Consider the following 27,714-nt stretch of genomic DNA (forward strand, 5'->3'; position numbering starts at 1 on the left):
TTGCTGGGCAGTGGGAGCGGGAAGCCTCTTGTGGAAGGTGAAGAAATGGTTTCTCCATCTCCCTGACAACGTCTTGGCCTCTCCTGGGGCCCATGGGGAGTGTCATAGGCAAGGTTGCTCAAGAGCGTTGAGTCCTCCAGGAGAGGGAGGACCAGGTTCTGTCTTACATGCCCTCTGCCTCCACACTCTGGCCTCCTCAGGAATCAGGGTGACAAAGTGTATTCTCTACTGAATCTCCAGTTCTAGGCACTCCCTGGCACCCAGTAGGCAGTCAATTAACATTTGATGAGTTGTTGACAGTTCCACTCACAGCTAAGGACTTACACACCCAGCCAGTCCCTAGGCAGACACAAAGCCCACATCATCCTTTGCTCTGCGTTCAGCACTCAGACAGTGAGCTCCATTTGTCCCCTCTCCTTGATTCTTCCCCACTGCTTTATCAGCCAAACAATTTCCTCTCCCCCGACCCCACCAAACGTGGCCTATTGCCCTGGCTTCTCCCCAGCCAGGCCTGAGAAAGGGTCGTCTACACCCTGACCACACTTCTTTGCTCTGTCTCGCCCTGAAGGCCACTGCAACTGGACAGCCCTCCCTGAATCTGGAGGCCATGCTCAAGCCTTATCTTTTTTTAAATTATTTTATTTATTTATGGCTGCAGTGGGTCTTTGTGGCTACGTGTGGGCTTTCTCTAGTTGTGGCGAGCGGGGGCTACTCTTTGTTGTGGTTCGCACGCTTCTCACTGCGGGGGCTTCTCTTGTTGTGGAGCACGGGCCCTAGGCACACTGGCTTCAGTAGCTGCGGCGCCTGGGCTCAGTAGTTGTGGCTCGCGAGCTCTAGAGCACAGGCTCAGTAACTGTGGTGCGTGGACTTAGTTGCTCTGTGGCATGTGGGATCTTCACGGGCCAGGGATCGAACCCGTGTCCCCTGCATTGGCAGGCGGATTCTTAACCACTGCGTCACCAGGGAAGTCCCTCAAGCCTTATCTTTATCATCACAGGTGGTGGAGCCCCTCTTTCCTCCAGAAACTGCCCGATTGTCCCCTGCTGCCACTCTCCTGGGTGCCCTCCTGCCTCCCCTGTGGCTCCTGCTCGGTCTCCTCCAAGGACCCTCCTCCTAAAAGGCAGGGCTGGCACAGGTGCATCCGGGCTGCTTCTCCTCCCAGTCCTCACACATTCCTAGGGACACCCCTTCTCAAGATACCAGTTATCAAGGACACACATCACTGGTCTGTATCTCTGAGCTCAAGACTCCCATGAGTGCCCTTGGTTGTCCGCACTGGGCTGTTGGCTGCTGTTGGCTGGGTGCCCCCGCAGGAGCCCTGAGCTGAAAGCCTGGGAGCCCCACCTGCTCCTTCTTCCTCTTGAGGACACTCCCTCTGGCCTCCCACCAGCCTGGTCCAGCTCTTACCACCGTCTTCTCTCCTCTCAAGCGTAGCCACAGCCTCCAGACTCCACTTTCTCTGGTTCCAGGCTCTCCCCAGACCACTGTCCGCCTTCCACACCATTGTCTAGGAGTTCATGCCAAGCACTGATTTGGCCATTTCCCCCGCTGCCTTGAGGCAGGGGCATCGGGGTCTGGGTCCTGATGCTCCCTGCTGTTCTCAGCCCCTGCCCTGCAGGCCTCAGGTGTCAGGCTGCCCCATCCACCTCAACCACTCAGACAGCGCTGAGCCCCCTGCTCTTCCCCATCTCTGCGCCTGCTTGCCCTGCCCTTCTGCCTGGGGAAGGCTTCCCTGACCTCCACAGAAATGGCACCTCCTCCTCTTGGCTCCCACAGCCTCAGGAAGTCTCTTCTGATTTGCCCCCAAGTGACTTTGTGTCCAGTGCTCTAGTTGAGTCACCAGGCAGGGATGGCCAGTGCTCGGGGGTGGAGGGAGCACAGCTGAGAGAGATAATGAGCCAAAGTGTTAGAGGGGCCCAGAGGCCATGAAGCAAATTCTGATCCAGTCCCCCATGGAATGGCCATGTGACTGGAGGCCTGTGGGACTCTTGGCAATTGGCTGGGGCACTTCGGAAGGTGGCAACGGGGAAGGATGGCACTGGTTGCGCACTCAGCCTTGGAGAAGGAAGGAGAGGTGGGCTTCTGTGCAACCTGGTTTCACAGTCCAGGTGTTGCCCCAGTGCCCTCTTGGTCAAGCTGTGTCCTTTCCCCAAGTCAAGGGAGGAAAAAAGGTGATTACAGTAGAAAATAATTAGCAATACACATGGTTACTGGGTATTATGAGACCCTCCCTGTGCATTCCTGTCTCTGGGCCTTTCCATTTTGCTCACCCTTCAGACTGAAGTCCCCTTCCCCATCCTCCCTGGATCCCGTGTAGAGTTCTCTGCCAGGTCCTCACACTGCACCTCCTGTAATGGGGTCCTGCCTTCCATGCCTGCAGCATCTGTCTTTCCTGGTTTAGTCCTCATAGTCTATCAGAGCGGAGGTCTTCTCAGGAAAGACACCACAGCCCCCCTTGTCCCCAGGCAGGTTGCCCCTGACTCCACATCTGGTCCTTGAGAAATCCTCATGTACCCTTCACCCCAACAAAGTCAGGTATGAGCCCTGACCCTACATCACCCACTCCTTTGCTCCTCTCAGCCATCCTTCCTGTCCAGACACTTCATGGGAAAGAGAACTGGACCCTAGGCTGCTGTGTCCCCAACTGTGGGGACACCCACTAGCTCTCTGATTTGACCAGCTGATGAGTAAAATGAGACCCACAGGCAATATCATTCCAACAAGGCCCTCCCACCCTCTGAAAAATGACAGACCTGGACGTGGATCAACTGCCCCCGACTCACCCACCACGCTCGTCCTTCTACAGGGACAAGGGGATGGAATTCAGCGCCCCCTCCTGCCCTCTGCAGTGAGCAGGGAAGGCAGCCATGGCTGCTGTGAGGGTGGGAATTTGGGTCAGGGATGAAGGTCAGGACCCTCTGCTCAGGGTCAGCTTCCTCCTTTCCCTTGTACCACTTCATGTGAAGCAAAGAGCTGTGGAGGTTATGTCCTCCTGGAAAGCCCTCAGCTAGGCTGGGATTTCCCAGGCACGGGCCTTAGAGAAGGAGAGCAGCTAGCAAGAGGGCAGCGCTACCCCACCTCGATCAAACGCCTAACCAGCTCCTCTCCGCAGCATCTGGGGCTGTGTGACAAGGTGAGCTGGGCCCAGGTGGAGGCTGAGTAGGAAGGTGCCTGAGCTTTGCAGAAGAGAATCAGGCTTAGGCCCAGCCCCAGACATGGAGCAGACTGGTGGGCGTGGGTACCATTTCCGTGAGTGGGATTTTACCGGGAAAATGGGTATAGAGAGGGCAGCTGGGGCGCCCAGGCCAGGCCTGTCCCCAGAGAGCCTAAGAGGGTATCCTCTCCCCAGAGGGGACTCTGGATGCCTCAGGTACATCTGAGAAGGCACATCCTCCCTCTTTCTTCTACCAGAACAAAGACCTGCAAACCCCAGGGTCTCAGGGTCGGCCTCCAAGAGACCATGTGCTGCAAGCAGGAAGCAGGTCAAGCCTATCTGGACCCCAGCTTCCAGGAGGATGGAGTGAGACGGGGCACTGCACACGAGACCCACACACCTTCACCTTTCCTGGGTGCCTCTGTGGTCCCTTCCCACAGCCTGGTTTGTCTTAGTGAAGGTCAATGCATCTGGTCATAGATGCCCTGGGAAGGCAGAAACTGCCCCTCCAGAGGCACCGAAGGGCTGTTCTGGGGGTCCCCTTCTTCTCTGTATTCCCACTCTCTTCCTTCCCTTCCTGGGCTCTACCCTGCCCTCTGACTGCTCACGGCTGAGGGCAAGGACTCAGGCATTTTCGAGTCAAGTACCCAGGGAGATAAGTTCTCTCAGAATGGCTTCCAGGACCTCTTCCCTGTGTTGTGACAAGTGTGGAGTCACCACTGGCCAGGACCAGCTACATCATCTGCAAAATGAGAATGTGGGGCCCCTTGTGCAAAATCATGGGAATTTCAAGACCTCAAGCATAAGTCAAATCTCCAAAATTTACAAGCAGCTCATGCAGCTCAATAACAAAAAAACAAACAACCCAATCCAAAAATGGGCAGAAGACCTAAATAGACATTTCTCCAAAGAAGATATACAGATTGCCAACAAACACATGAAAGAATGCTCAACATCATTAATCATTAGAGAAATGCAAATCAAAACTACAATGAGATATCATCTCACACCGGTCAGAATGGCCATCATCAAAAAATCTACAAACAGTAAATGCTGGAGAGGGTGTAGAGAAAAGGGAACCCTCTTGCACTGCTGGTGGGAATGTAAATTGATACAGCCACTATGGAGAACAGTATGGAGGTTCCTTAAAAAATGAAAAATAGAACTATCATATGACCCAGAAATCCCACTACTGGGCATATACCCTGAGAAAACCATAATTCAAAAAGAGTCAGGTACCACAACGTTCATTGAAGCTCTATTTACAATAGCCAGGACATGGAAGCAACCTTAGTGTCCATCAACAGATGAATGGATAAAGAAGATGTGGCACATATATACAATGGAATATTACTCAGCCATAAAAAGAAACAAAATTGAGTTATTTGTAGTGAGGTGGATGGACTTAGAGTCTGTCATACAGAGTGAAGTAAGTCAGAAAGAGAAAAACAAATACCGTATGCTAACACATATATATGGAATCTAAAAAAAAAATTGTCATGAAGAGCCTAGGGACAAGACGGGAATAAAGACGCAGACCTACTAGAGAATGGACTTGAGGATACGGGGAGGGGGAAGGGTAAGCGGCGACAAAGTGAGAGAGTGGCATGGACATATATACACTACCAAACGTAAAATAGATAGCTAGTGGGAAGCAGCCGCAAAGCACAGGGAGATAATCTCGGTGGGTGTGCTATCCCACCTAGAGGGTTGGGATAGGGAGGGTGGGAGGGAGGGAGACGCAAGATGGAAGAGATAAGGGGATATATGTATATGTATAGCTGATTCACGTTGTTATAAAGCAGAAACTAACACACCATTGTAAAGCAGTTATACTCTAATAAAGATGTTAAAAAAAAAAAAGAAGAAGTCATTACCAAGTACAAAGCCCTTCTGAGCACAGGGACCTGTGTGACTGCACTGGTGACACACTCGTGACGCTGGCCCTGCCCCCAGCCCCCAAAATACAGTCATGGCAGGAAGAGCTCCAAGTACCTGCTTCAGGAGTTCCTCAGATGGCGGAGATTTTAATTCCCTGGGAAATACAACACACACTTATCACTTTGATTTACTGGTTCTTGGAAGTCTTCTTTAAGAAATAAAGAAAGGCTCTAAACACACACAAACATACACAAGTGTGGCAGCACTGACCATAGCAACTCCCATTGCTTAGAAGGGCAACCAGGCCCCAAGAGAGCAAGGGACAAGGGGGCTCAGCAAGGCTGCGGTAGGGACACGTGGCAGGGCTGGGACTGGACTCCAGGCTAGTGCTCTTTCCATCGCCCACAGCACCCACAGCCGTCCAAATCTGGGGGAATCTGGAGCTCGTGACAGGGCCCATGACCTCCTCTCCAGCCCAGCACCCCACTGTCCCCAGCCTGTTCAGGCCCAGTGGGGCCCACACAGCTGACTGCTTCCTGGGCTGGAACAGCCTCCTGCAGCTGCCCAGCCCAGCCGGCCTGACCTCCAGAGTCCTCGCTCCTCAGGACAAGCTCCCCTGTGCTCTGAGACATCGAGCGTGGGGTGGAGAGCTGGGTAGCCGGCCCTGTGAGCTGAGGAAGGGAGGTTCAAGGGACTTCCCTGGTGGTCCAGTGGTTAAGACTCTGAGCTCCCACTGCAGGGGGCGCAGGTTTGATCCCTGGTCGGGGAACTAAGATCCCTCATGCTACGCGGTGCAGCCAAAAAAAAAAAAAAAAAAAAAAAAAAAAAAATAAGGAAGGGAAGCTCAGGATCGTCTCAGGCCCTCCTGAACGGGCACCAGAAGCTGAGCCAGGAAAGACAGGAGCACCCGGGCTCCAAAAGTGCCCTTCTCAGTTTTTCTACAAGGAACAAGAGATCTAGACAGTGTCCGCAGAAGACAAATGGGAACTCCTCCAGAAAGTGGATCTTCTGCTCTCCTGGGGTCCGGACAGATGGGACAGGTCCCGGGGAAGTTGGCTCTGATGACTGACATGCTATAAAATGTTCCAGGGCACAGACCCTGAAGCCAGAGTCCAAGTTCAGGTCCTAGCTCTGCCCCTCACTTGCTGTTTACTTTTGGGCAAGAAGCTCCCAGTCTCTTTGCGCCTCCATTTTTCTCTTGGTAAATTTGTCCTTGGAAAGCTCACACCTCGGGTGGCTGATCAAGGATGAGGTCTGATAAAGGAGTAAACCCTGGGAAAGAACTTAGGGCACCGGTGCTGGAGGGTGGACAGAGCATAACTGGGAGAGATAATGGGCCAAAGTGTTACAGGGACCACAGGCCAAGAAGGAGATTCTTGTACAGTTTTCTGGAGGAATGACCATGTGGTTGTGAGGCCTGGGGTAGCTCCTGGACTCAGCCTGCCTGCGGGACTCTTGGGGGCACGGCCAGGGCACCTCAGAAGGTGGCAACCAGGAAGGATGGCACTGGTTGCATACTCAGCCTTGGAGAAGGAAGGAGAGGTGGGCTTCTGTGCAACCTGGTTTCACATTCCAGGTGTTGCCCCAGTGGCCTCTTGGTCAAACTGCGTCCTTTCCCCAAGTCAAGGGAGGAAAAGAAGGTGATTACAGTAGAAAATAGTTAGCAATACACATGGTTAGTGGGTGTCTGTAATCCTCCCTCTGCTTTCCTGCCTCTGCACCATTGCATTTCCTAAACCTTAGGACTGAGGTCCCTTTCCTCATCCTTCCATGGGGACAGGCAACCGGTTGTTCAAGGACAAGGTCTGATAAAGGAGTCAACCCTGGGAAAGACCTTGGGAGCAACTGGCCTATAACTGATGCTCCATAAAGAGCAGCTGTTAGTATCAAGAGGCCAGAAAGCCATCCCCAGGGCTACCCAGGGACGTCCCCAGGGCTACCTCCAGACATGCTCACTTGGAGAAGCCTGGCACAGCTCTGGAGTCAGGCCGACGTGTGTTTGAATTCTCGGTTTGCCTCTCACCAGCTGTGACTTCCTTGCAAAATACTCTGCTCTGGTGGAACTCTCAGCAGCAAGGGAGAGTAAACCCAGCTACAATGACCTCAGAGAAACCCACGTGGCTCCATTTTCCTGCAGTTCTCTCTCCAGGGTCTTGCTTAGAGAGAGAGAGAGAGAGAGAGAAGCAGGGGGAGAGGGAAGCGGGGGGCGGGGGGCGGGTGGATAAAGGAGCAGCATCAAGAGAGGGAGAATCTCTGAGGCCACAGTAGCTGTGCCCTGAGATGGTCAGGCTGGGCCCTGGGCACTCTCCCCACGCCCCCTCCTAACCCAACAGAGGACACACCAGCCAAGAGATGGGAGCAGAGGCTCCTACAGAGGCTGCTGCAAGAGTGTTGTCACCACCTCATCCCCAACCTGGAGCTCCCACCTTTCCCAGCTCCCCTCTATTTCCCCGCCCGGTCTGGTTGAGCCAGCCATCCTTTCCCATCATGCTCTGCACTTAAAACCCCCAACTGGACAAAGCACAGCCTCACCTGTGTTTAGACACATCCTCATCCCGGCCCCAGAGCCCAGGACTTCCAGGCAAACAGAGCAGAGTGGTTAAGAGAAGGAGCAGGGCCAGGGCTGAGTGCCCTGGCTTCTGGTCCCCCGGTCCCGGCCTCTATCCAACCTGCTGACCACCTATGCCAACTTAAACCAGACTTTCACCAGCTGCCCCTCCTTCTCTTTGTCTGTAAAATGGAAGATTTCTTACAGTTGCACAGAAGGCCCTCCTCTCCCCCATGGAGAAATTCCTCCCATCCAAAGTTCAAGGTGAGGTCCAGAGACTCAGTCTCCATAAAGCCTTCCCCGACTCCTGGGGGTAAAGGGGGACAGCAGCCGTCCACATCATACCCACTCCTCCGGACATGCTCACTTCGAGAAGCCTGGCACAGTGCCGGCCATTATCAGTGTCCCCCTGAGAAGTCCCACTTTTCGGATCCTCCCTCATGGAATCTCACTCATGTGCATGAGGACGAAGGAAGCAAGATGTGTCCTGCATCTTCTTTTTGCCTACTTGGGGACTGGAAACCTTCCAGACATGTGTCGGTGGGAATGCTCTGTCCTTTCTATGTCCTAGAGTGCAGTCATTTAAAAAGAATGATGTGTAAACTCCACATATATCCATCAATAGTTAAAGTAAATGTATTCCGGTATATTCGGACAGTGGAATACTAACTAAGCAATAAAAATTTGGCCAACTATAATACATACAAAAACATGGTAGATTCTCACAAACATGTTGCATGAAAAAATTGTGCACAATACAGTATATATGGGGTTTTTTTGTTTGTTTGTTTTTGACTACAATTTCTGCCCTAGAAATTAAGTTTCTAAGACATAGTTCGTCATGTGTGCAACACTGTCTACATGAGTACATTTGGAGCAGTATTTTTTTAATTTATTTATTTTATTTTATTTATTTATTTTTGGCTGTGTTGGGTCCTCATTGCTGCACGCGGGCTTTTCTCTGGTTGTGGTGCGTGGGCTTCTCAGTGCAGCGGCCTCTCTTGTGGAGCACGGGCTCTAGGATGCGGGCTTCAGTAGTTGTGTCTCACAGGCCCTAGATCGGAGGCGCACTAGCTGTGGCACACAGACCTAGTTGCTCCGCAGCATGTGGGATCCTCCTGGACCAAGACTCGAACATGTGTCCCCTGCATTGGCAGGCGGATTCTTAACCACTGCGCCACCGGGGAAGGGGAAGCCCCTACAGTATATATGTTATAGTTCAATTTTCTGAGTTTCAAATTCTGGCAAAACTAACCTAAGGGTTTCAAAGTCAGGGTCATGGTTATGGGGAAGGGGTAGCAACTGGAAGGGAGATAAGATTTCTAGGTGCATTACACAAATGTATACATATAGCAAAAACTCCACAAGACGTACACTTACCATTAGTGCACATTTGACATGTACATAGAATATTTCAACTCCCTGGGCCTCGTGGGTTCCTGTCCTACCCTGACCACTTTGTAAAAATCCTCAATGCCCCTTGGCTTACAGCACCACGCCCACCCCACTCTCCTCCTGCACCACCACCCTGGACGCCTCGGGCTCTTCTCTCTTCTCTCCACATCAGGCCCCGCACCTGACCCACCGGGGACGAGTGGATGAACTCTGCACAGCTCCACCACCATCACAGGCCACGTTCCCTAGAAGCAGGGCCTCAGCTGGGAAGTGAGAGGCATCTGATTTATTGAGGAGTGTTGTCAGGAGGAGGGAGGCAGAGGGGAGCAGGAGGGTGCAGAGGAAGGAGCTGAGCAGGGACGTGCTCTACCCTGAGACGAGCTTCAGCCTCACCCACAAAAGCCTGGAGCCCCTGCTTTAGGACTGAACTGAGGCAGGGGCTGGGCTTTGATGTCCCCTCATAGTCAGTCCCCATCCACAGGCTGAGGGCAGAGGGGACACAACCCCCCAGGCATCTCCTGGGAGGCTATGAAGGCAGCTGTGAAGGGGGCACCTGTGAGCCATTAGCATCTGTATTGCACATTTCAAACAGCTGGGGGATGGGGCGGGGGTGGGGGGCAGCCGCCCAGTGAGGGGGATCTGGGGCAGGGCACTCACAGCACCTACTGCCCAGTGCCCCGCCCAGGGACCAACATCCCCTTGGCATTTCAGAACCAATGTAGTCAAACTGAACTGTCACTTCCCCCCACACTCATCTCATACGTACACCAGGACACTGATCAGTCCATGATCACTGTCTCAGAACCCACCGCCTGCATTGTCCAGCCTGTCAGGGAATCAACCTGCCTTATCGTCTCTGCAGAGACTCCATCCCAGTCTGCCCCACACTCTGCCAGCCTCTTGGGCAACCCTCCCATTCTCTCTTCTCTCTTCTCCCCTTGGCCACTGCCCTGGGGGGACACCCCCTTGCTGGGCCCCTCAGGATTCACCCCTCATGAACACAGACACACATACACACACACTCACACACTGAAGCCAGTGATGGTTAAGATGGACACGGATCTGCTCATTCATGTTAAAACCATCACTTGCTCCCTAGTGCCCTTTAGTACCTGGGTCTGTCCACCTCTCCACTCCTACCCGACCCCACCACTTGCATGCCTGCCTAGAGCACTGAGCAGAGTGTCACTCCTCACTCTACCTTGCCGGAGCACCCTCATCTCCCCCATACTGGGCTCAGGTCCCCTCCTTTGCACGTCCATAATACTGTGGACATCACTCCCCAATGGAACCCACCATCCAGAGTTTTACTTTCAAGGAAAATTGACAAGCCAAGGGTACCATGGCCTGAGACCCAGTGCCATTCATAAAAGGGTCTGTCACCTTCTCACAAAGGTAAGAGGTGTCTAATGGTCAAAGAGCAGACCCTCTTACCAGTCAATCATTTTTGAAGGCGCTGACAAGGCCTGCAGACCTCCCAGCCAGGGGCCAATTACATATCCCGTCTCAAGGGCTGAGATGAAAAACATTTTTAAAAAAAACATTGTAAATTAACTATACTTCAATAAATTTTTTTAAATAAAAAAATATATATATTCAATTTTTTTTTGTTGTCAGTGTTCATTTAGGCATGTTCATGGCCTGGTCCACGGCACGGGAGGGACCTGAGAATGGAGACAATGTCCTAGACCTCTTGGCCCCGCTGCCTCACAACATGCCCTTCTGGAAAGAACAACCATTCTTGTATTTTGATGTTTATTTTATTTTATTTTTTGCGGTATGCGGGCCTCTCACTGTTGTGGCCTCTCCCGTTGCGGAGCACAGGCTCCGGACGCACAGGCTCAGCGGCCATGGCTCACGGGCCCAGCCACTCCACGGCATGTGGGATCCTCCCGGACCGGGGCACGAACCCGTGTCCCCTGCATTGGCAGGCAGACTCTCAACCACTGCGCCACCAGGGAAGCCCCATTCTTGTATTTTGCATGTGCAATCACATACATACACAGAAAAACACACACTCTCACAGACCAACAGACAGACAGACAGACAGACAGACACACACACACACACACACACGCAGGCACATATAGGAGACCTCCCATAGTTAAGGATTTGGTCCCAGTAAGTGGGAGGAGACGAGACAAGTGAAATTAAATAATGGCGGAATTTGCTTTCAGAATATTTTATTTTTCAGAGTCCAGAAACTTGAGCCAAGGCAGACACCTGTAGGATTCTTCCATGGGCCCACAATTTACCCAAAATAGTGGATTAGCGGGCCAGCTATCGGACCAATTTTCCTCCAAGTTTTTCGGATCTTCTTACGCAGCCGCTTAAATCTCCCAACACTCTGCAGCTGTGAACCAGGAAGAACCAGGTTACTTGTGGGGAATGGACCCAGGGGTAACACAAGACTGCTCCCCACCTGGACACCCCTTTCCAGGACCACACCAGGAGACTTGGGGCCCCAGTTTGCCCTCTAGCTATGACATTTGGAGCACAAGGTTGAATCCCTACACCCACAGACAGATGAGGAAACTGGGGTCCACAGACAGCAAGGGGATTCCCAGGGTCACAAGCCTATCCCAGCAAAGCTGGACGGGAGTAGGGACTGAAAGCACATTACTCTAGTCAGTGCCTCTCAGGATTCAGCACAGTCAGAATCCCCTGGAGGCCTTGTGAAAATGCAAATGGCTGGGCCCCACCCCAGAGTTTGATTCGGGAGGTCTGGGTGCGGCCTGGGAATCTGCCTTTCTGTCAGGTTCCTGGGTGGGGACCCCACTTAGAGAACCACAGCTCTAAGGGATGGCAGAGCCAGTCCTGGAGTCCTGGGGCTCAGGTGAGGGAGGGGCCAGGGTAGGAGGGTCTTTCTCTGCCCTGGATGGGGCAGCGGGTAATTGGTCTAAAGGGTGTTACACAGTCCAACCCCCCCAGCAACCCCTGCAGCTCAGAAGGGGCCACTCACCTCTTCACAGGTGATGTTCATTTGGCCCTTGACCTGGTCCAGAGTGACTGTCCCCACACACTGTTTCACCAGCTGGAAGGGGAGGCTTGGGTCAAACTGGAGCCACCAGGCCATAACCTCCCAGCCTCACACCAGGGGCTGGAAATGGTCCCCAAGCTCCTGTTCAGCTCCCAGGGAGCCCCCAGCCCCCAGCCTCACCCCATTCTCCTTGAAGTCACACTGCTCCGGGGGCTGCTGCGATGTCCTGGGGCACACGGTCTCCTTCACCGTGAAGCTTACAGGCTTCGGGGTGTCCGGGTCGCCATCCTGGTCAAGGATCAAAGTAAGGAGACTGGGCTCGGGCTCATGCTTCCTTCTCTGATCTGTCTCCCTGCCCCCACCTAGACGGCAGCCTCTCCAGCCCCTCCTGTGTGCCTGGCCCCTGGCTTGGTGCTGGGTGCACAAGGAAGGGGACAGAGCCCACTCCTGGCCTAACAGGCACACAGAGAGCAGGAGCGGAACTCACACCAGCTCTGATGAGAGCACCTACACCTCTGAGGGGCTGAGGGAAGTCAGGGATCACCTGCAGGGAAAGACCTTGTTACTGGAACCTCCAGACTGAGCAGAGCCCTCCCTGGTAGGGAGACAACGAGGAGCAGAGGGACTTTAGCAGGGAGGCCACATGGCAGAGCCAGTGACCACCCTCTATCGCTGGAGCTCCCAGAAGGCCCTTAAGCCTGAACAGGGTGTACACGGCGCCTGTTCCCACAGCAGAGATGCTAAGGCAGGAAGCCTCATGCTGCGAGGGGACCCAGCTCTGGGAAGGTTTCCTGGAAGAGGTGGGAGCCCACCTAGAGGGAGAAGTACCTCCCTGACAGGAGGTACAGCCTGAGCAGAGGTGGTGACAGTGTGGCCAGGGCTGGCAGGAGACAGCCCCCTCCCCAGGGTCCTCCTGACTCACGGCCTTGGGAGGCGGGTCCAGCTCCAGGAGGCGGAAGAGATTAGCTCCTGAGGACCACTCGTTGAGGCGATCTACAGCATGAAGCACAGCTTCCCTGTAGCTGAGGGTCTGGGCGCTGGCCGAGGGCATCACTAGTCCCAGCAGCAGTAGCCACAGTGACCACCGCCCCTGGGTGCACAGGGGAAGAGGACACAGGGCGAGGCTGGCCCTCTGGGTCTCCATGGTCCCCAAGTCGGCCTCCTCCCAGCATGCAGGACCCTCCTTTATGCTCAACCTGGGCCTGATGCAAAAGCTCAACCAGGAGCCTTTCTGACCTGCCCCATCCCTGGCTACCTTCCAGGGTGTTGGCCGGGCTTTCTTCAGCCCCTGCGTTGCCTCACAGAATTGCTGGGCAGTGGGAGCGGGAAGCCTCCTGTGGAAGGTGAAGAAATGTTTTCTCCATCTCCCTGACGTCTTGGCCTCTCCTGGGGCCCATGGGGAGTGTCATAGGCAGGGTTGCTCAAGAGCATTGAGTCCTCCAGGAGAGGGAGGACCAGGCTCTGTCTTACATCCCCTCTGCCTCCACACTCTGGCCTCCTCAGGATCAGGGTAAAGGACTGTGTTCAGCACAAACCTCCAACTCCAGGCACTGCCTGGAGCCCAAGAGGCACTCAGTTAAAGTTTGATGAATGAAGGACAGTACCAATTCCTTCTAGAGTCTTATCCGCCCAGCCTGTCCCTAGGCAGACTTCAACCTCCACCATCCTGTCTTCTGGGTCCTGCCCTCAGCCAGTCAGGGACTTGGCTCCATCTGTCTCCTGTCCTGGATTCATCCCCACTGTTTTCCGGGTTAAATAGTTCTCCACAGGTCCCCACCAGACATGGCCTGTTCCCCTGACCCCTCCTCAACCAAGCATGGGAGCGGTCATCTGCAATGGGACCCCAATTCAGTGCTGCCTCTCACACTCAAGGCCACTGCAGGCTGGCCAGTCCTCACTAGATCCAAATTCACATTCAAGCCTTGTCTTCGACTATACAGACTCTAGAGACGCCTCTGTCCTCCTGAAATGGCCCTTGACTGATTGTCCCCTGCTGCCACTCTCCTGGGTGCCCTCCTGCCTCCCCCATGGCTCCTGCTCGGTCTCCTCCAAGGACCCTCCTCCTAAAAGGCAGGGCTGGCACAGGTGCATCCGGGCTGCTTCTCCTCCCAATCCTCACACATTCCTGGGGACACCCCTTCTCAAGACACCAGTTATCAAGGACACACATCACTGGTCTGTATCTCTGAGCTCAAGACTCCCATGAGTGCCCTTGGTTGTCCGCACTGGGCTGTTGGCTGCTGTTGGCTGGGTGCCGCCTTAGGAGCCCTGAGCTGAAAGCCTGGGAGCCCCACCTGCTCCTTCTTCCTCTTGAGGACACTCCCTCTGGCCTCCCACCAGCCCTGCCCAGCTCCTACCACCATCTTCTCTCCTCTCAAGCGTAGCCACAGCCTCCAGACTCCACCTTCTCTGGTTCCAGGCTCTCCCCAGACCACTGTCCGCCCTCCACACCATTGCCTAGGGGCTCATGCCAAGCACTGATTTGGCCATTCCCCCCGCTGCCTTGAGGCAGGGGCATCGGGGTCTGGGTCTTGATGCTCCCTGCTGTCCTCAGCCCCTGCTCTGCAGGCCTCAGGTGTCAGGCTGCCCCATCCACCACAACCACTCAGACAGCGCTGAGCCCCCTGCTCTTCCCCATCTCTGCGCCTGGTCCCTCTGCTTGCCCTGCCCTTCCATCTGGGGAAGCCTTCCCTGACCTCCACAGAAATGGCACCTCCTCCTCTTGGCTCCCACAGCCTCAGGAAGTCTCTTCTGATTTGACCCCAAGTGGCTCCCTGTCCAGTGCTGTGGATCAGACACCAGGCTGGGGGGGTCAGTGTGGGAGGTGGTGAGAACACAGCTGGAAAGATCATGGGCCAAAGCAATAGAGGGGCTACAGGCCAAGAAGGAGATTCTTGTACAGTTTTCTGGAGGAATGACCATGTGGTTGTGAGGCCTGGGGTAGCTCCTGGACTCAGCCGGCCTGCGGGACTCTTGGGGGCATGGCCAGGGCACCTCAGAAGGTGGCAACCAGGAAAGATGGCGCTGGTTGCATACTCAGCCTTGGAGAAGGAAGGAGAGGTGGGCTTCTGTGCAACCTGGTTTCACATTCCAGGTGTTGCCCCAGTGGCCTCTTGGTCAAACTGTGTCCTTTCCCCAAGTCAAGGGAGGAAAAGAAGGTGATTACAGTAGAAAATAGTTAGCAATACACGTGGTTAGTGGGTGTCTGTAATCCTCCCTCTGCTTTCCTGCCTCTGCACCATTGCATTTCCTAAACCTTAGGACTGAGGTCCCCTTCCTCATCCTTCCATGGGGACAGGCAACCGGTTGTTCAAGGACAAGGTCTGATAAAGGAGTCAACCCTGGGAAAGACCTTGGGAGCAACTGGCCTATAACTGATGCTCCATAAAGAGCAGCTGTTAGTATCAAGAGGCCAGAAAGCCATCCCCAGGGCTACCCAGGGACGTCCCCAGGGCTACCTCCAGACATGCTCACTTGGAGAAGCCTGGCACAGCTCTGGAGTCAGGCCGACGTGTGTTTGAATTCTCGGTTTGCCTCTCACCAGCTGTGACTTCCTTGCAAAATACTCTGCTCTGGTGGAACTCTCAGCAGCAAGGGAGAGTAAACCCAGCTACAATGACCTCAGAGAAACCCACGTGGCTCCATTTTCCTGCAGTTCTCTCTCCAGGCTCTTGCTTAGAGAGAGAGAGAGAGAGAGAAGCAGGGGGAGAGGGAAGCGGGGGGCGGGGGGGCGGGTGGATAAAGGAGCAGCATCAAGAGAGGGAGGATCTCTGAGGCCACAGTAGCTGTGCCCTGAGATGGTCAGGCTGGGCCCTGGGCACTCTCCCCACGCCCCCTCCTAACCCAACAGAGGACACACCAGCCAAGAGATGGGAGCAGAGGCTCCTACAGAGGCTGCTGCAAGAGTGTTGTCACCACCTCATCCCCAACCTGGAGCTCCCACCTTTCCCAGCTCCCCTCTATTTCCCCGCCCGGTCTGGTTGAGCCAGCCATCCTTTCCCATCATGCTCTGCACTTAAAACCCCCAACTGGACAAAGCACAGCCTCACCTGTGTTTAGACACATCCTCATCCCGGCCCCAGAGCCCAGGACTTCCAGGCAAACAGAGCAGAGTGGTTAAGAGAAGGAGCAGGGCCAGGGCTGAGTGCCCTGGCTTCTGGTCCCCCGGTCCCGGCCTCTATCCAACCTGCTGACCACCTATGTCAACTTAAACCAGACTTTCACCAGCTGCCCCTCCTTCTCTTTGTCTGTAAAATGGAAGATTTCTTACAGTTGCACAGAAGGCCCTCCTCTCCCCCATGGAGAAATTCCTCCCATCTGAAATTGGAGGTGAGGGTCAGAGACTCTGAACAGCAGGCCCTTGTTCATGCACAGGTGTAAACAGATGTCTCTGAGGCTGAGCAGCTGCAGTGGCACAGCCCACACATTTGCCTTTAACTTAGCTTATTCAGCCTTGAAGGATCAGGCATCTTTAGGAACCTGGTTGGACCAAAGTCCCCAGGAAGCTCTGACACAGACCCCACATCTGAGAGAGCCACATCTGGAACATGACCTGCCACGTTTCCCTCTAGATGTTTCACTCCAAATACCCCGTTTACCTCTTCTCTGGGAAATAGTCATTTTGTTGGTGTTTTCATTTTTCACCCTTCCCATGATAGGGGTGTTTCTCTGTTAGGCTCTTAACATCCGCTAATGCCCAATAACAAGCTAGTGACGCCTCCTGAATGGGCAGTAGTGTCCCATTCCAGGCTGCATAGTTCTCAGTCCCCCACATTGTCATTGGAAAGGCTCTTTAGGACAAATTGGCCTGAGCGGGAGGCAGTCTGTACAGCCTGCTGGTTGCTTTCTTTAAGCACTGTGCGTCCACAGCTCTTTAGCTGGCGTGTAGTGATCTCCTGGCCCGTCCACCCCTCTCTTCTAAACTGCTTTGCTGCCACCATGTGGCTGCGCAGGGGAGCCTGGAGGACTCCCACCGTGCGCTTGTCCCAATGTCACCATCCTAAGTGTGGCTTTTCCCTGGTGGCAGCGCCCCTCACAGTCAGAGGTAGTGGTCATCCTAAAACCTCTATCTCCACAGCCATTCAGCAAGATCATCTACCTGACTGTGTGCAATGTCCACCAAATGAAACAACATAGATGAATTTAAAGGACATGGTAAGGCCAGTGTTGGCTGAAACGGCACCTTTTTTAAAAATATATATCTTTATTAACTGCATTATAGTTGGATTAAGTCACTTTTTTTTTCCCTACACCGAATGGCATGCGGAACTTCCCTGACCAGGGATCAAACCCGTGCCCGCTGCTTTGGAAGAGCAGAGTCTTAACCACTGGACCACCAGGGAAGTCCTGAAGCGGCACGTTTGTAACCTAAAAAAGACAGCCTGAAGCACCACCCTTGTCTGGAGAGAAGTGGTCAAAATCTCATTAGGAGTGCATAGGGTCAGAGCTCCGTGGAGTGTGGCTTTTTCTACTACAAGACCACAAAGGGCCAGGTTTTAATAGGCATTTCAAGTTTGGCACAGGGGTAGTCCTAGTACCAGGAGCATCAAGTTCGTTACTTTGTAAAAGGCAGCAATTTCACTTTGATGCTGGAGGGATTCAGTTTTATGGATTCACCCTCATGGTGTCAAGAAACTTGAAACTTGAAACTAGCCTCTGAGTGTTGTTATTTTTCAGTCACTCCTGCACTGTTGATAACACACAAGGCAGAGGCATCAGATGGAAACCTTTGGCTTCCCAACCAACAAAACATCACCTACATGTGAAAACACTGGACACTGTTGTCAGTGCATTGTGGGAAGCTCCTTCTACTCCATGTTGAAGTGATATATTATTGAATACAGATGCAATTAATTACAGATGTATTCTGTAAACTTTAGGCCAATCACATAAAAATATTTAAACAGAAGTATAAATAGTAGGCCAAAAGCAGACATAAAGAAGAATCATTGGGCTTCCCTGGTGGTGCAGTGGTTGAGAATCTGCCTGCCAATGCGGGAGACATGGGTTCGAGCCCTGGTCTGGGAAGATCCCACATGCCGCAGAGCAACTGGGCCCGTGAGCCACAGTTACTGAGTCTGTGCGTCTGGAGCCTGTGTTCCGCAAAAAGAGAGGCCGCGATAGTGAGAGGCCTGTGAACTGCGATGAAGAGCGGCCCCCGCTTGCCACAACTAGAGAAAGCCCTCGCACAGAAACGAAGACCCAACACAGCCATAAATAAATAAATAAATATTTTAAAATCTGTTATAATAAAAAAAAAGAATCATAAAAACAATTCAGAAGGGGAATTCCCTGGCAGTCCGGTGGTTAGGGCCCCAGGTTTGATCCCTGGTCAGGGAACTAAAATCCCACAAGCCAGAATCTTAAAAATAAATAAATAAATAATTTTTTAAAATCAAAAGAAGGCAGAAAAAGGGGGAAAAATAAGGTACCAATTGAATGTATAAAAGAGCTTTGAGATATGAGGCTATAATCCAGATGTGTCAGTGATTACATTATGTAAGTAGCCCTGTGTTAACCAGGTTTTCTACTTTCTGTTTCTGATGTTTTCACATCCCCTCCCAGGGTTAGCAGATGCCTAGAGACAGCAGACTCTCTCCCTCAGCTCGCCTTTCACATGCAAACTGACCAGCACCCCACCCCACCCTCTCTGCTGCTGAGACTCTAAGCCACTGTCCTAATCGCCCCAGGGTCAGGCATCAACAACTTGGGCAGCCCCTACACCCCAGCCCCAGCTCACTGAAATTACTCAAGCTAGCCGATCCTAAACCTGGTCAGCCTCACCCTCAAGCCTTGTCCATTCCTTCCCTGGAGAACATCACACGGGCTTCCCCGCAGTGCCCCGCCCTGGCTCTCTGCCTGTCACTGTCCTCTCCTGTGGGCCAGCACGACCCGCTCCTACCCCCCGGGAACTCCGAGCAACAAACTCGCTCTGCACCGGGCGATGGGCTCCCGATCTGGTGATCTGACCACCGCTGAATAAAACCCAAACCCTGGGGACATAGGAACCACTGAGAGAGACAGAGACAGAGACAGAGAGGGAGGAAGAGAGAGGGAGGGAAAGAGAAAGAGAGAAACAAACAATTTAGGCAAAATGTAGGTGACCCTGGGAATAGAGAATATGAAAGTTTTTTTGTACATTTTCTACTTTTCTGTAAATTATTACCAACTAAAATGTTTTTGAAATTTTTAAAGTTAACAACATTGAGGGATTGCATAAGCGTTACGTTCCTTTTATTTGTAACCTGCTTCTACTCTTCGGTCTAATTCTTGCCCCTAAGACCTTGCTATAGTTGCACGCTTCTCTTGGAAATAATGAGTCAATAAAACATTATTTCCTTTTATGTTGCTTAAAACGTATTTTAACCAGTATTAATCTAATTTTTGTAAATTAAACAGAATAAATAAAATTTTCATTTACATAAATGTACACAAACACACTGCCGCAAACACCCACACAACCACACTGACACTATACCCCTACACTCACATATAAACCTGCACATGGCCACTCACAACACCCGTGCACACACATGAATGCCCAGCCATACATACACATACATACCCCTGAAGTACACACACACACACACACTTTATACACTCTTCATACACACACATCCACACACACAGTTTAGAAATCCCCATACTCAACTCTACTGATATATCCCCACACAGAAGAAACATCCCACACTCATAAATCCCCCACAAACCCATACACACCCAGACACACATCCCACATACACATTTCAGACACACCCTGACACCTACACATATACCCACAAACTCACACCAACATTCATTCTATACAACCTCACATACACACAAACTACACTCAAACCCCCACACACACTCTCACACACCTAGGAACACAACATACCAATACTCTCACAAACACAATGCACAACACTTCCAACACATACATACACCCTGACATTTTAACACCCAACAATCCAACCCCCCATCCACACACACACAGAAACACAGAAACCTTTTGGAGAATAAAAGGAGGCAAAAGCCTATGGAAATGTTCCAGATTAAAGGAGGCAAATGAGACCTGACAGCTTCCTGACACACCTGACCCTGGGCAGGAACCTGTACTGCAGGTGAGAAACTCTGTAAAGCACATGATTATATCATCTGACATATAGGAAAAAGTACTGTATCCATGTAAATGTATAGAGTTGATAGTTGCTCTGTAGTTATATAAGAGGCTACCCCTAATCATAAGAAATACAAATAGAATTCTATGAGGCTGAGGAAGACAGCTGTATCTACCACCTTAGCTTTAGATAACTTCTCTATGTTTTGGTTTCCTTCTCTGTGACAGCACGGAATAAGTCTGTGTTCTAAGCAACAGCTAGTTCTCCGTTTTACCGACAGTTAAGTAATGTTGCCAGTGCTTGGAAGAGTGGAGAGTCTAGTTTCACAAAATCTCATTCAATAGAGCTGAGATTCAAAAGAATCACGAATAGAAGATCGAGTCCACAGGGGAACCCCAGCTGCTAGCCTGCTGCCTGCCAAGACACCAGGGCAGAAAAAACCGCAGGCAGTCCCCCCTTGGAGGTCTCCGTGAGCCCTCAAGCTTGCCCTGCAGTACCCAGAGATGGCCAGCGGGGGGCGATCTCAGAGCAACACCTGCAAGTGCCTAGTCTCGTTAGGCAGCAGCAGCATTTACTTCCCTGCCAGGGCGCCTGCGCTGCTACCAGAAAAACCACCTCCCCAGGGACCAACTCATCCATTAGGTACAGTAGGCACTGTACCTTCGGACCATGATACTTCTTGGGACCCACAAAAATATTTTAATTTTAATTCCTTTTATGAACAGAATATTAACATGACTCTAATAGCAATGAATATATAACATTATATCTAGCCACGATCGTATTCAACTTTGTACGAATGCAGTTATAAAATGTAATTTTTAATACTTTTCTGTGGATGAATGAGTGAAGGTGAAAGTGCCTAGGGCCCATGAAAGTGACAATGTAGCCCTCTGTCTCCCCTGCCAGCGTCCTACCCTGCTCTGGCTGGGGTGACACAGAGGCAGAGTGACACACAGGAGAACAGGGGGCTGCAAGTAGGACCCCAGGAACCAGGGCAGCCCTCACCCTCGGGCTGAGGCTAGAGAGACCATGGGGGCCGAGGGACGAGACTTCTGGGCTCTGACTGGCAGGGGCATTGCTGAGTCAGAGCACAGGCGGTCTGGAGGGTACCCCGTCCTACTGTGCCAGCTGCTACCTTCTAATGGCCACATGGGAAAGGCTAGTGCAGAGGGGCCAGGTTGGTGCCCTCAGGGAAGTCCGCTGTGTGCACAGTCTGCACTTAATTCATCTCCTCCTGCTCTGATGGGGATTCCAAGTGTCTCTCTGGGTCCCTGCACTGACAGACGAGCCGGCACTGTGCCCTGAGACTAACACACTCTAACTTTGGTCTCCTTGACTCCCTCACCCTCTGAGATTCACATTCGGCCCCTATGAGGTCCTTGAACGTCCTTCTCTACCTAAATGACAGACCAACCCCTTAAAGGAGATAATGTTGTTCCCAATTACAGATAGAGAGACAGAGGCCCAGAAAGATCAATTCTCCTGCTCAGGGCCACACAGGCAGGAGAGCAATTACATTCAGATATCTAGACCCCTCAGAATTCTCTCCCTCTGCCCCACTGAGACTGACCTGGAGTGCCCTGTCCCGTCTCGGGAGCCCCCAGACTAACTCCTGAGACCTCACTGGTGGGGCTCAAGGGCAGGGTCCACAAGGCCCTTGCCTGATTACAGCCCAGATTCCCTCCTTGGCACAGCAGGGGTCTGGGGGATGGAGAAGCCCCTCCTTGTCCTCACTCATTCCCTCCCTCTTCCTTACCTCTTGCTCTCCTCCACTCACTGTGTTTGGCTTCTGTGCTGCCCCCCACTGAAGTTAGTGGCCTTCACATCTGCACAAACAATAGGAAAATATTAAGAGTCATCTCCCTGGGCCTCGTGGGTTCCTGTCCTACCCTGACCACTTTGTAAAAATCCTCGATGCCCCTTGGCTTACAGCACCACGCCCACCCCACTCCCCTCCTGCACCACCACCCTGGACGCCTCGGGCTCTTCTCTCTTCTCTCCACATCAGGCCCCGCACCTGACCCACCGGGGACGAGTGGATGAACTCTGCACAGCTCCACCACCATCACAGGCCACGTTCCCTAGAAGCAGGGCCTCAGCTGGGAAGTGAGAGGCACCTGATTTATTGAGGGGTGTTGTCAGGAGGAGGGAGGCGGAGGGGAGCAGGAGAGGGCAGAGGAAGGAGCTGAGCAGGGACGTGCTCTACCCTGAGACGAGCTTCAGCCTCACCCACAAAAGCCTGGAGCCCCTGCTTTAGGACTGAACTGAGGCAGGGGCTGGGCTTTGATGTCCCCTCATAGTCAGTCCCCATCCACAGGCTGAGGGCAGAGGGGACACAACCCCCCAGGCATCTCCTGGGAGGCTATGAAGGCAGCTGTGAAGGGGGCACCTGTGAGCCATTAGCATCTGTACTGCACATTTCAAACAGCTGGGGGATGGGGTGGGGGGGGGCAGCCGCCCAGTGAGGGGGATCTGGGCAGGGCACTCACAGCACCTGCTGCCCAGTGCCCCACCCAGGGACTAGCATCCCCTTGGCACCTAAGAGCCAACCTGGTCAAAACTGAACTTTCATCTCCCCCCACACGCATCACATACCTACACCAGGACACTGAACAGACCGTGACCATGCACTCTGGAAGTTCCCCACCCCTCCCGCCGCATTGTCCAGCCTGTCAGGGAATCAACCTGCCTCATCCTGTCTGCAGTAACACCATCCCAGTCAGCCCCGCACTCTGCCAGCCTCTTGGGCAACCCTCCTTCCATTCTCTCTTCCCTCCTCTGTTGGCCACTGCCCTGGCCTGATGCTCAAAGCCATTTATGGAAGGGTCTGATACTTGTTCTTTCACGGGTAAGGGGCCTAGTGGTCACACAGCAGACACTCTCACCAGCCAATCACTTTAGAAAGCACGACAAGGCCTGCAGACCTCCTTGCCAGGGACCACATTGGCTCCCTGGTCAAGGGTGGAGATGAAAAGGATGTAAGCATCCAACCCTTTCCACTATCAGTGGTCACATATGCATGTTGAGGGCCTCGTCATGGCAAGGCACATCTGGCCAACACCGATGTAAAATAGGAAAGGACAAGTCAGGGCTGAGGATAGAAAAGGGTTGCCATGGTAGCAGGATGGGCAGTCATGGGAGGAAATTGGAAACAGATGTGACCAGCACAGACCCATATCATCCTGATGAGTGATCCCTCTCTCAGGTTGGGCAGGGATGTGCCAGCTGTGATGGGCCTGACATGAAGCATTTGCTGATTTCCATGGTGTAAGTATTTCCATAAAAGCCGATTTCAAGCTACCAAGAGTTTAACAACCAGCTCGGAAAAATCCTGACCATTTAACAACTGGCTCTGGCAAGCCTGTATCCTCTGGCACAGACACAACACAGCCCCCTGGGTTTCCTCTGCAGGGATTCCTTCCTCAGCTTGGGTTGATGTAGAGTGAGAAGCATGAGGTTCCTCTAACCTGCCTGAGATCAGCCCCACCTGCTCACCAAGAGGAGACAAGCCTGACAGGTAACAAAGTAAAGGCTCTGTGAGATCCTGTCCTCTGTCCCTCTCAGAGAGGGGAATCTGTGTCTTGGTACAGGTTGGCCCACAAGCAGACCTAAGACAAGCATTTAGTGGAAGTAGTTTGTTTGGGAGGTGATTCCAGAAAGCGTCAGCACGAGTGTAGAGAAGGGAGACAGGGCAGGACCTGAGTCAGAAGAGGACGTGTCAATGAACAGGTCACAGAAGTGGGCGACAGGGGCCCAAGCCAGCTGGGGACCTCAGGGGGATGTGTGACATGTCTGGGAGTGGGCCCCCCAAGGAGTGAGGAAGAGGAGGTATTTTTCCACCAAGTCCCCCCAATGGTTGGTTGAGGCTGCTCCCTGCGTTCAGAATCCCCAGTGTTTCCAGCCTGCCCCAGAGCAAAGGTCAGCTAGAGAATGGGGAGGGGGCAGGATGTGCATAGTGTCTGAAACACCCAGGCACACAGAGATGTGACCCATGTGTCACTCTGTGTGTCTTTCACATTCATGCAGAGCTCTCCACCCTGATGAGCAGGATGCTTCTTTTTTTTTTTTGAATTTTATTTTATTTATTTTTTTATACAGCAGATTCTTATTAGTTATCCATTTTATACATATTAGTGTATATATGTCAATCCCAATCTCCCAGTTTATCCCACCACCACGACCACAACCCTCTCCCGTCACTTTCCCCCTTGGTGTCCATAGGTTTGTTCTCTACATCTCAGGATGCTTCTTTTTAAGGCTGCATATTTTTGTAGCAGGTAATTTCCTAAACACAAGCCCACCACTGAAATCTTGGACCCAGCTAAAGAAACAGTGATGTGTTCAATGCCAGAGGAAAAGCCAGGAGGGGTGGGCTTTTCCAGACTTCAGATTGTCAAGGAGAAGTGGAACGCTATGGGCATTGTACCTGCAGGCTTAGCCCTAAGACTGAACTGCGTCTCTGTGAGTGTTTAACAAATGTCTGGCCCCTCCGGACTGTCACCTCCATGTGAGCAGGGACAGCATCCCCACCAGCACTGCACACAGAGCAGGTCTCCTTAAGTCCCTACTGGGTGTTGGAGGAGGAGGGCAGAGGCGTGTGAAGGGCACGGGAGGGACCCGAGAATGGAGACGCTGTGCTGGACCTCTTGCCCCTGCAGCCCCTCCCCATGCCCTCCTGGAAGGAACAGGGGCCTCCCCCATGACTGTGTTTTCAGGAGTGATCTCTCTCTCTCTCTCTCTCTCTGTCTCTCTCTCTCTCTCTTTCTCTCTGTCTCTCTCTCTCTCACACACAAACACACAAACACACACACACACACACACACACACACACAGAGGAGGCATCCCAGAGGTAAGGACTTGGTCCCAGTAAGTGGTAAGAATGAGAAAATTGAAATTGAAGCCTGGAGGAAGTTGTTTTCACAAGAATTTATTTTTCACCGTCCAGAAGTCTGAGCCAGAACATATCAGACCCTTAGGACTCTTCCCTGGGCTCAGGGTTCACCAAAAGCCCTTAATGGGTGTGACATCAGGCAATCCTTCACCGTTTTCCGGGAATCCTTGGAAAGGGGAACCTTGGCGGGACCCATGGGCGTGGCCTTGGCCTTGGCAAACGTGGAGGCCGGATACGAATTCTCCTGACACTCTGAAGCTGTGAACCACAATGAAATTTATTTCTTTTGTGACTAGGCAGGGGTCAAGACGAGACCCCTCCCTCCCCACATGAACAACCCCCTAACGGACACACCAGGAGCACTGGGCCCTGTTCACCCTTAAGCTGTGACCTTTGGAGCATGTGGTCGAATCCCTACAGCCTCAGGCATATGGGGAAACTGAGGCCCACAGATGGCAAGGGTCTTCCCAGGATCACAAGCCCATCCCAGCAAAGCTGGACGGGAGTAGGGGCTGAAAGCACATTACTCCAGTCAATGCCTCTCAAATTCAGCAGTCAGAATCCCCTGGAGGCCTCGTGAAAACACAAATGGCTGGGACCCACACCAGAGTCTGATTCCAGAGGTCTGAGAGGGGCCTGGGAATCTGCCTTTCTGTCAAGTTCCCGGGTGGGACCCCACTTAGAGAACCACTGCTCTAAGGGAGGGCAGAGCTAGTCCTGGAGACCTGGGGCTCGGGTGAGGGAGGGACCAGGGTAGGAGGGCCTTTCTCTGCCCTGGATGGGGCAGCAGGTAATTGGTCCAAAGGATGTTCCACAACCCATCCCATTATCAGCTCCACAACACAGAAGGGGCCACTCACCTCCTTACAGTCTATGTCAAATTGGTCCTTGGACTGGTCCAGGGTGACTGTCCCCACACACTGTTTCACCAGCTGGAAGGGAAGGCTCGAGGTCAAACTGGAACCCTTGGGTCATCACCTCCCAAACTCAGCACAGGGGCTGGAAATCTTCCCGGAAGCCCCCTGTTCACACCCCTGGGAAGCATCCACCAGTGCCCCCAGCCCCCAGCCTCACCCCATTCTCCTTGAAGTCACACTGCTCCGGGGGCTGCTGCGATGTCCTGGGGCACACGGTCTCCTTCACCGTGAAGCTTACAGGCTTCGGGGTGTCCGGGTCGCCATCCTGGTCAAGGATCAATGTGGGGAGACTGGGCTGAGAGGTTCATGCTTCCTTCTCTGATCTGTCTCCCTGCCCCTCATCTAGACGGCAGCCTCTCCAGCCCCTCCTGTGTGCCTGGCCCCTGGCTTGGTGCTGGGTGCACGGGGGAAGGGGACAGAGCCCACTCCTGGCCTAACAGGCACACAGAGAGCAGGAGCAGAACTCACACCAGCTCTGATGAGAGCACCTACACCTCTGAGGGGCTGAGGAAGTCAGGGGCTGCCTGCAGGGAGACATCTTGTCACCGGAACCTCTAGGCCGAGCAGAGCCCTCCCAGGTAGGGAACAAAGAAGTACAGAGGGGACTCAAAACAGGGTAGTCACGTCTCAGAGCCAGGGACCACCCTCTATCCCTGGAGCTCGCAGAAGTCCCTTAAGCCTGAACAGGGTGTACATGGTGCCTGTTTCCACAGTAGAGATGCTAAGGCAGGAAGCCTCATGCTGCGAGGGGACCCAGCTCTGGGAAGGTTTCCTGGAAGAGGTGGGAGCCCACCTAGAGGGAGAAGTGCCTTCCTGACAGGAGGTACAGCCTGAGCAGAGGCGGTGACAGTGTGGCCAGGGCTGGCGGGAGACAGTCCCCTCCCCAGGGTCCTCCTGACTCACGGCCTTGGGAGGCGCGTCCAGCTCCAGGAGGCGGTAGAGATTAGCTTCTGAGGACCACTCGTTGAGCTGATCCACAGCACGGAGCACAGCTTCCCTGTAGCTGAGGGCCTGGGCGCTGCCCGAGGGCACCACTAGTCCCAGCAGCAGTAGCCACAGTGACCACCGCCCCAGGGCGAGGCTGGCCCTCTGGGTCTCCATGGTCCCCAAGTCGGCCTCCTCCCAGCATGCAGGTCCGTCCTTTATGCCCCTCCTGGGCCTGTTGCGATGGCCCAACCACGTGTCTTCCTGACCTGCCCCATCCCTGATCTCCTCCCCGGCTGTGAGCTGGACTTGCCTCAGCCCCTGCTGTTGCCTCATGGGATTGCTGGGCAGTGGGAGCGGGAAGCCTCTTGTGGAAGGTGAAGAAATGGTTTCTCCATCTCCCTGACAACGTCTTGGCCTCTCCTGGGGCCCATGGGGAGTGTCATAGGCAAGGTTGCTCAAGAGCGTTGAGTCCTCCAGGAGAGGGAGGACCAGGTTCTGTCTTACATGCCCTCTGCCTCCACACTCTGGCCTCCTCAGGAATCAGGGTGACAAAGTGTATTCTCTACTGAATCTCCAGTTCTAGGCACTCCCTGGCACCCAGTAGGCAGTCAATTAACATTTGATGAGTTGTTGACAGTTCCACTCACAGCTAAGGACTTACACACCCAGCCAGTCCCTAGGCAGACACAAAGCCCACATCATCCTTTGCTCTGCGTTCAGCACTCAGACAGTGAGCTCCATTTGTCCCCTCTCCTTGATTCTTCCCCACTGCTTTATCAGCCAAACAATTTCCTCTCCCCCGACCCCACCAAACGTGGCCTATTGCCCTGGCTTCTCCCCAGCCAGGCCTGAGAAAGGGTCGTCTACACCCTGACCACACTTCTTTGCTCTGTCTCGCCCTGAAGGCCACTGCAACTGG

General features: G+C 53.2%; 2 protein-coding genes across 2 annotated transcripts; both read right to left on the bottom strand.

Moving 5' to 3' along the window:
• Window positions 1-11,073: 11,073 nt before the first annotated feature.
• LOC309813568 (cathelicidin-6-like) lies at window positions 11,074-13,108 on the bottom strand. Its single transcript, XM_082638552.1, has 4 exons — window positions 12,881-13,108; window positions 12,139-12,246; window positions 11,941-12,012; window positions 11,074-11,331 (listed from the first exon to the last, which is right to left on the bottom strand). Exons 1-4 carry the CDS (start codon window positions 13,100-13,102, stop codon window positions 11,230-11,232), a joined length of 504 nt encoding a protein of 167 aa, XP_082494678.1. The 5' UTR covers window positions 13,103-13,108; the 3' UTR covers window positions 11,074-11,229.
• Window positions 13,109-24,971: 11,863 nt separating this feature from the next.
• LOC309813567 (protegrin-2-like) lies at window positions 24,972-27,133 on the bottom strand. Its single transcript, XM_082638551.1, has 4 exons — window positions 26,772-27,133; window positions 26,026-26,133; window positions 25,812-25,883; window positions 24,972-25,209 (listed from the first exon to the last, which is right to left on the bottom strand). Exons 1-4 carry the CDS (start codon window positions 27,126-27,128, stop codon window positions 25,099-25,101), a joined length of 648 nt encoding a protein of 215 aa, XP_082494677.1. The 5' UTR covers window positions 27,129-27,133; the 3' UTR covers window positions 24,972-25,098.
• Between the last annotated feature and the right edge of the window lie 581 nt (window positions 27,134-27,714).

The sequence above is a fragment of the Mesoplodon mirus genome, assembly GCF_964341445.2.
Source record: "Mesoplodon mirus genome assembly, chromosome: 12".
In the NCBI taxonomy this organism is placed as follows: Eukaryota; Metazoa; Chordata; class Mammalia; order Artiodactyla; family Ziphiidae; genus Mesoplodon; species Mesoplodon mirus.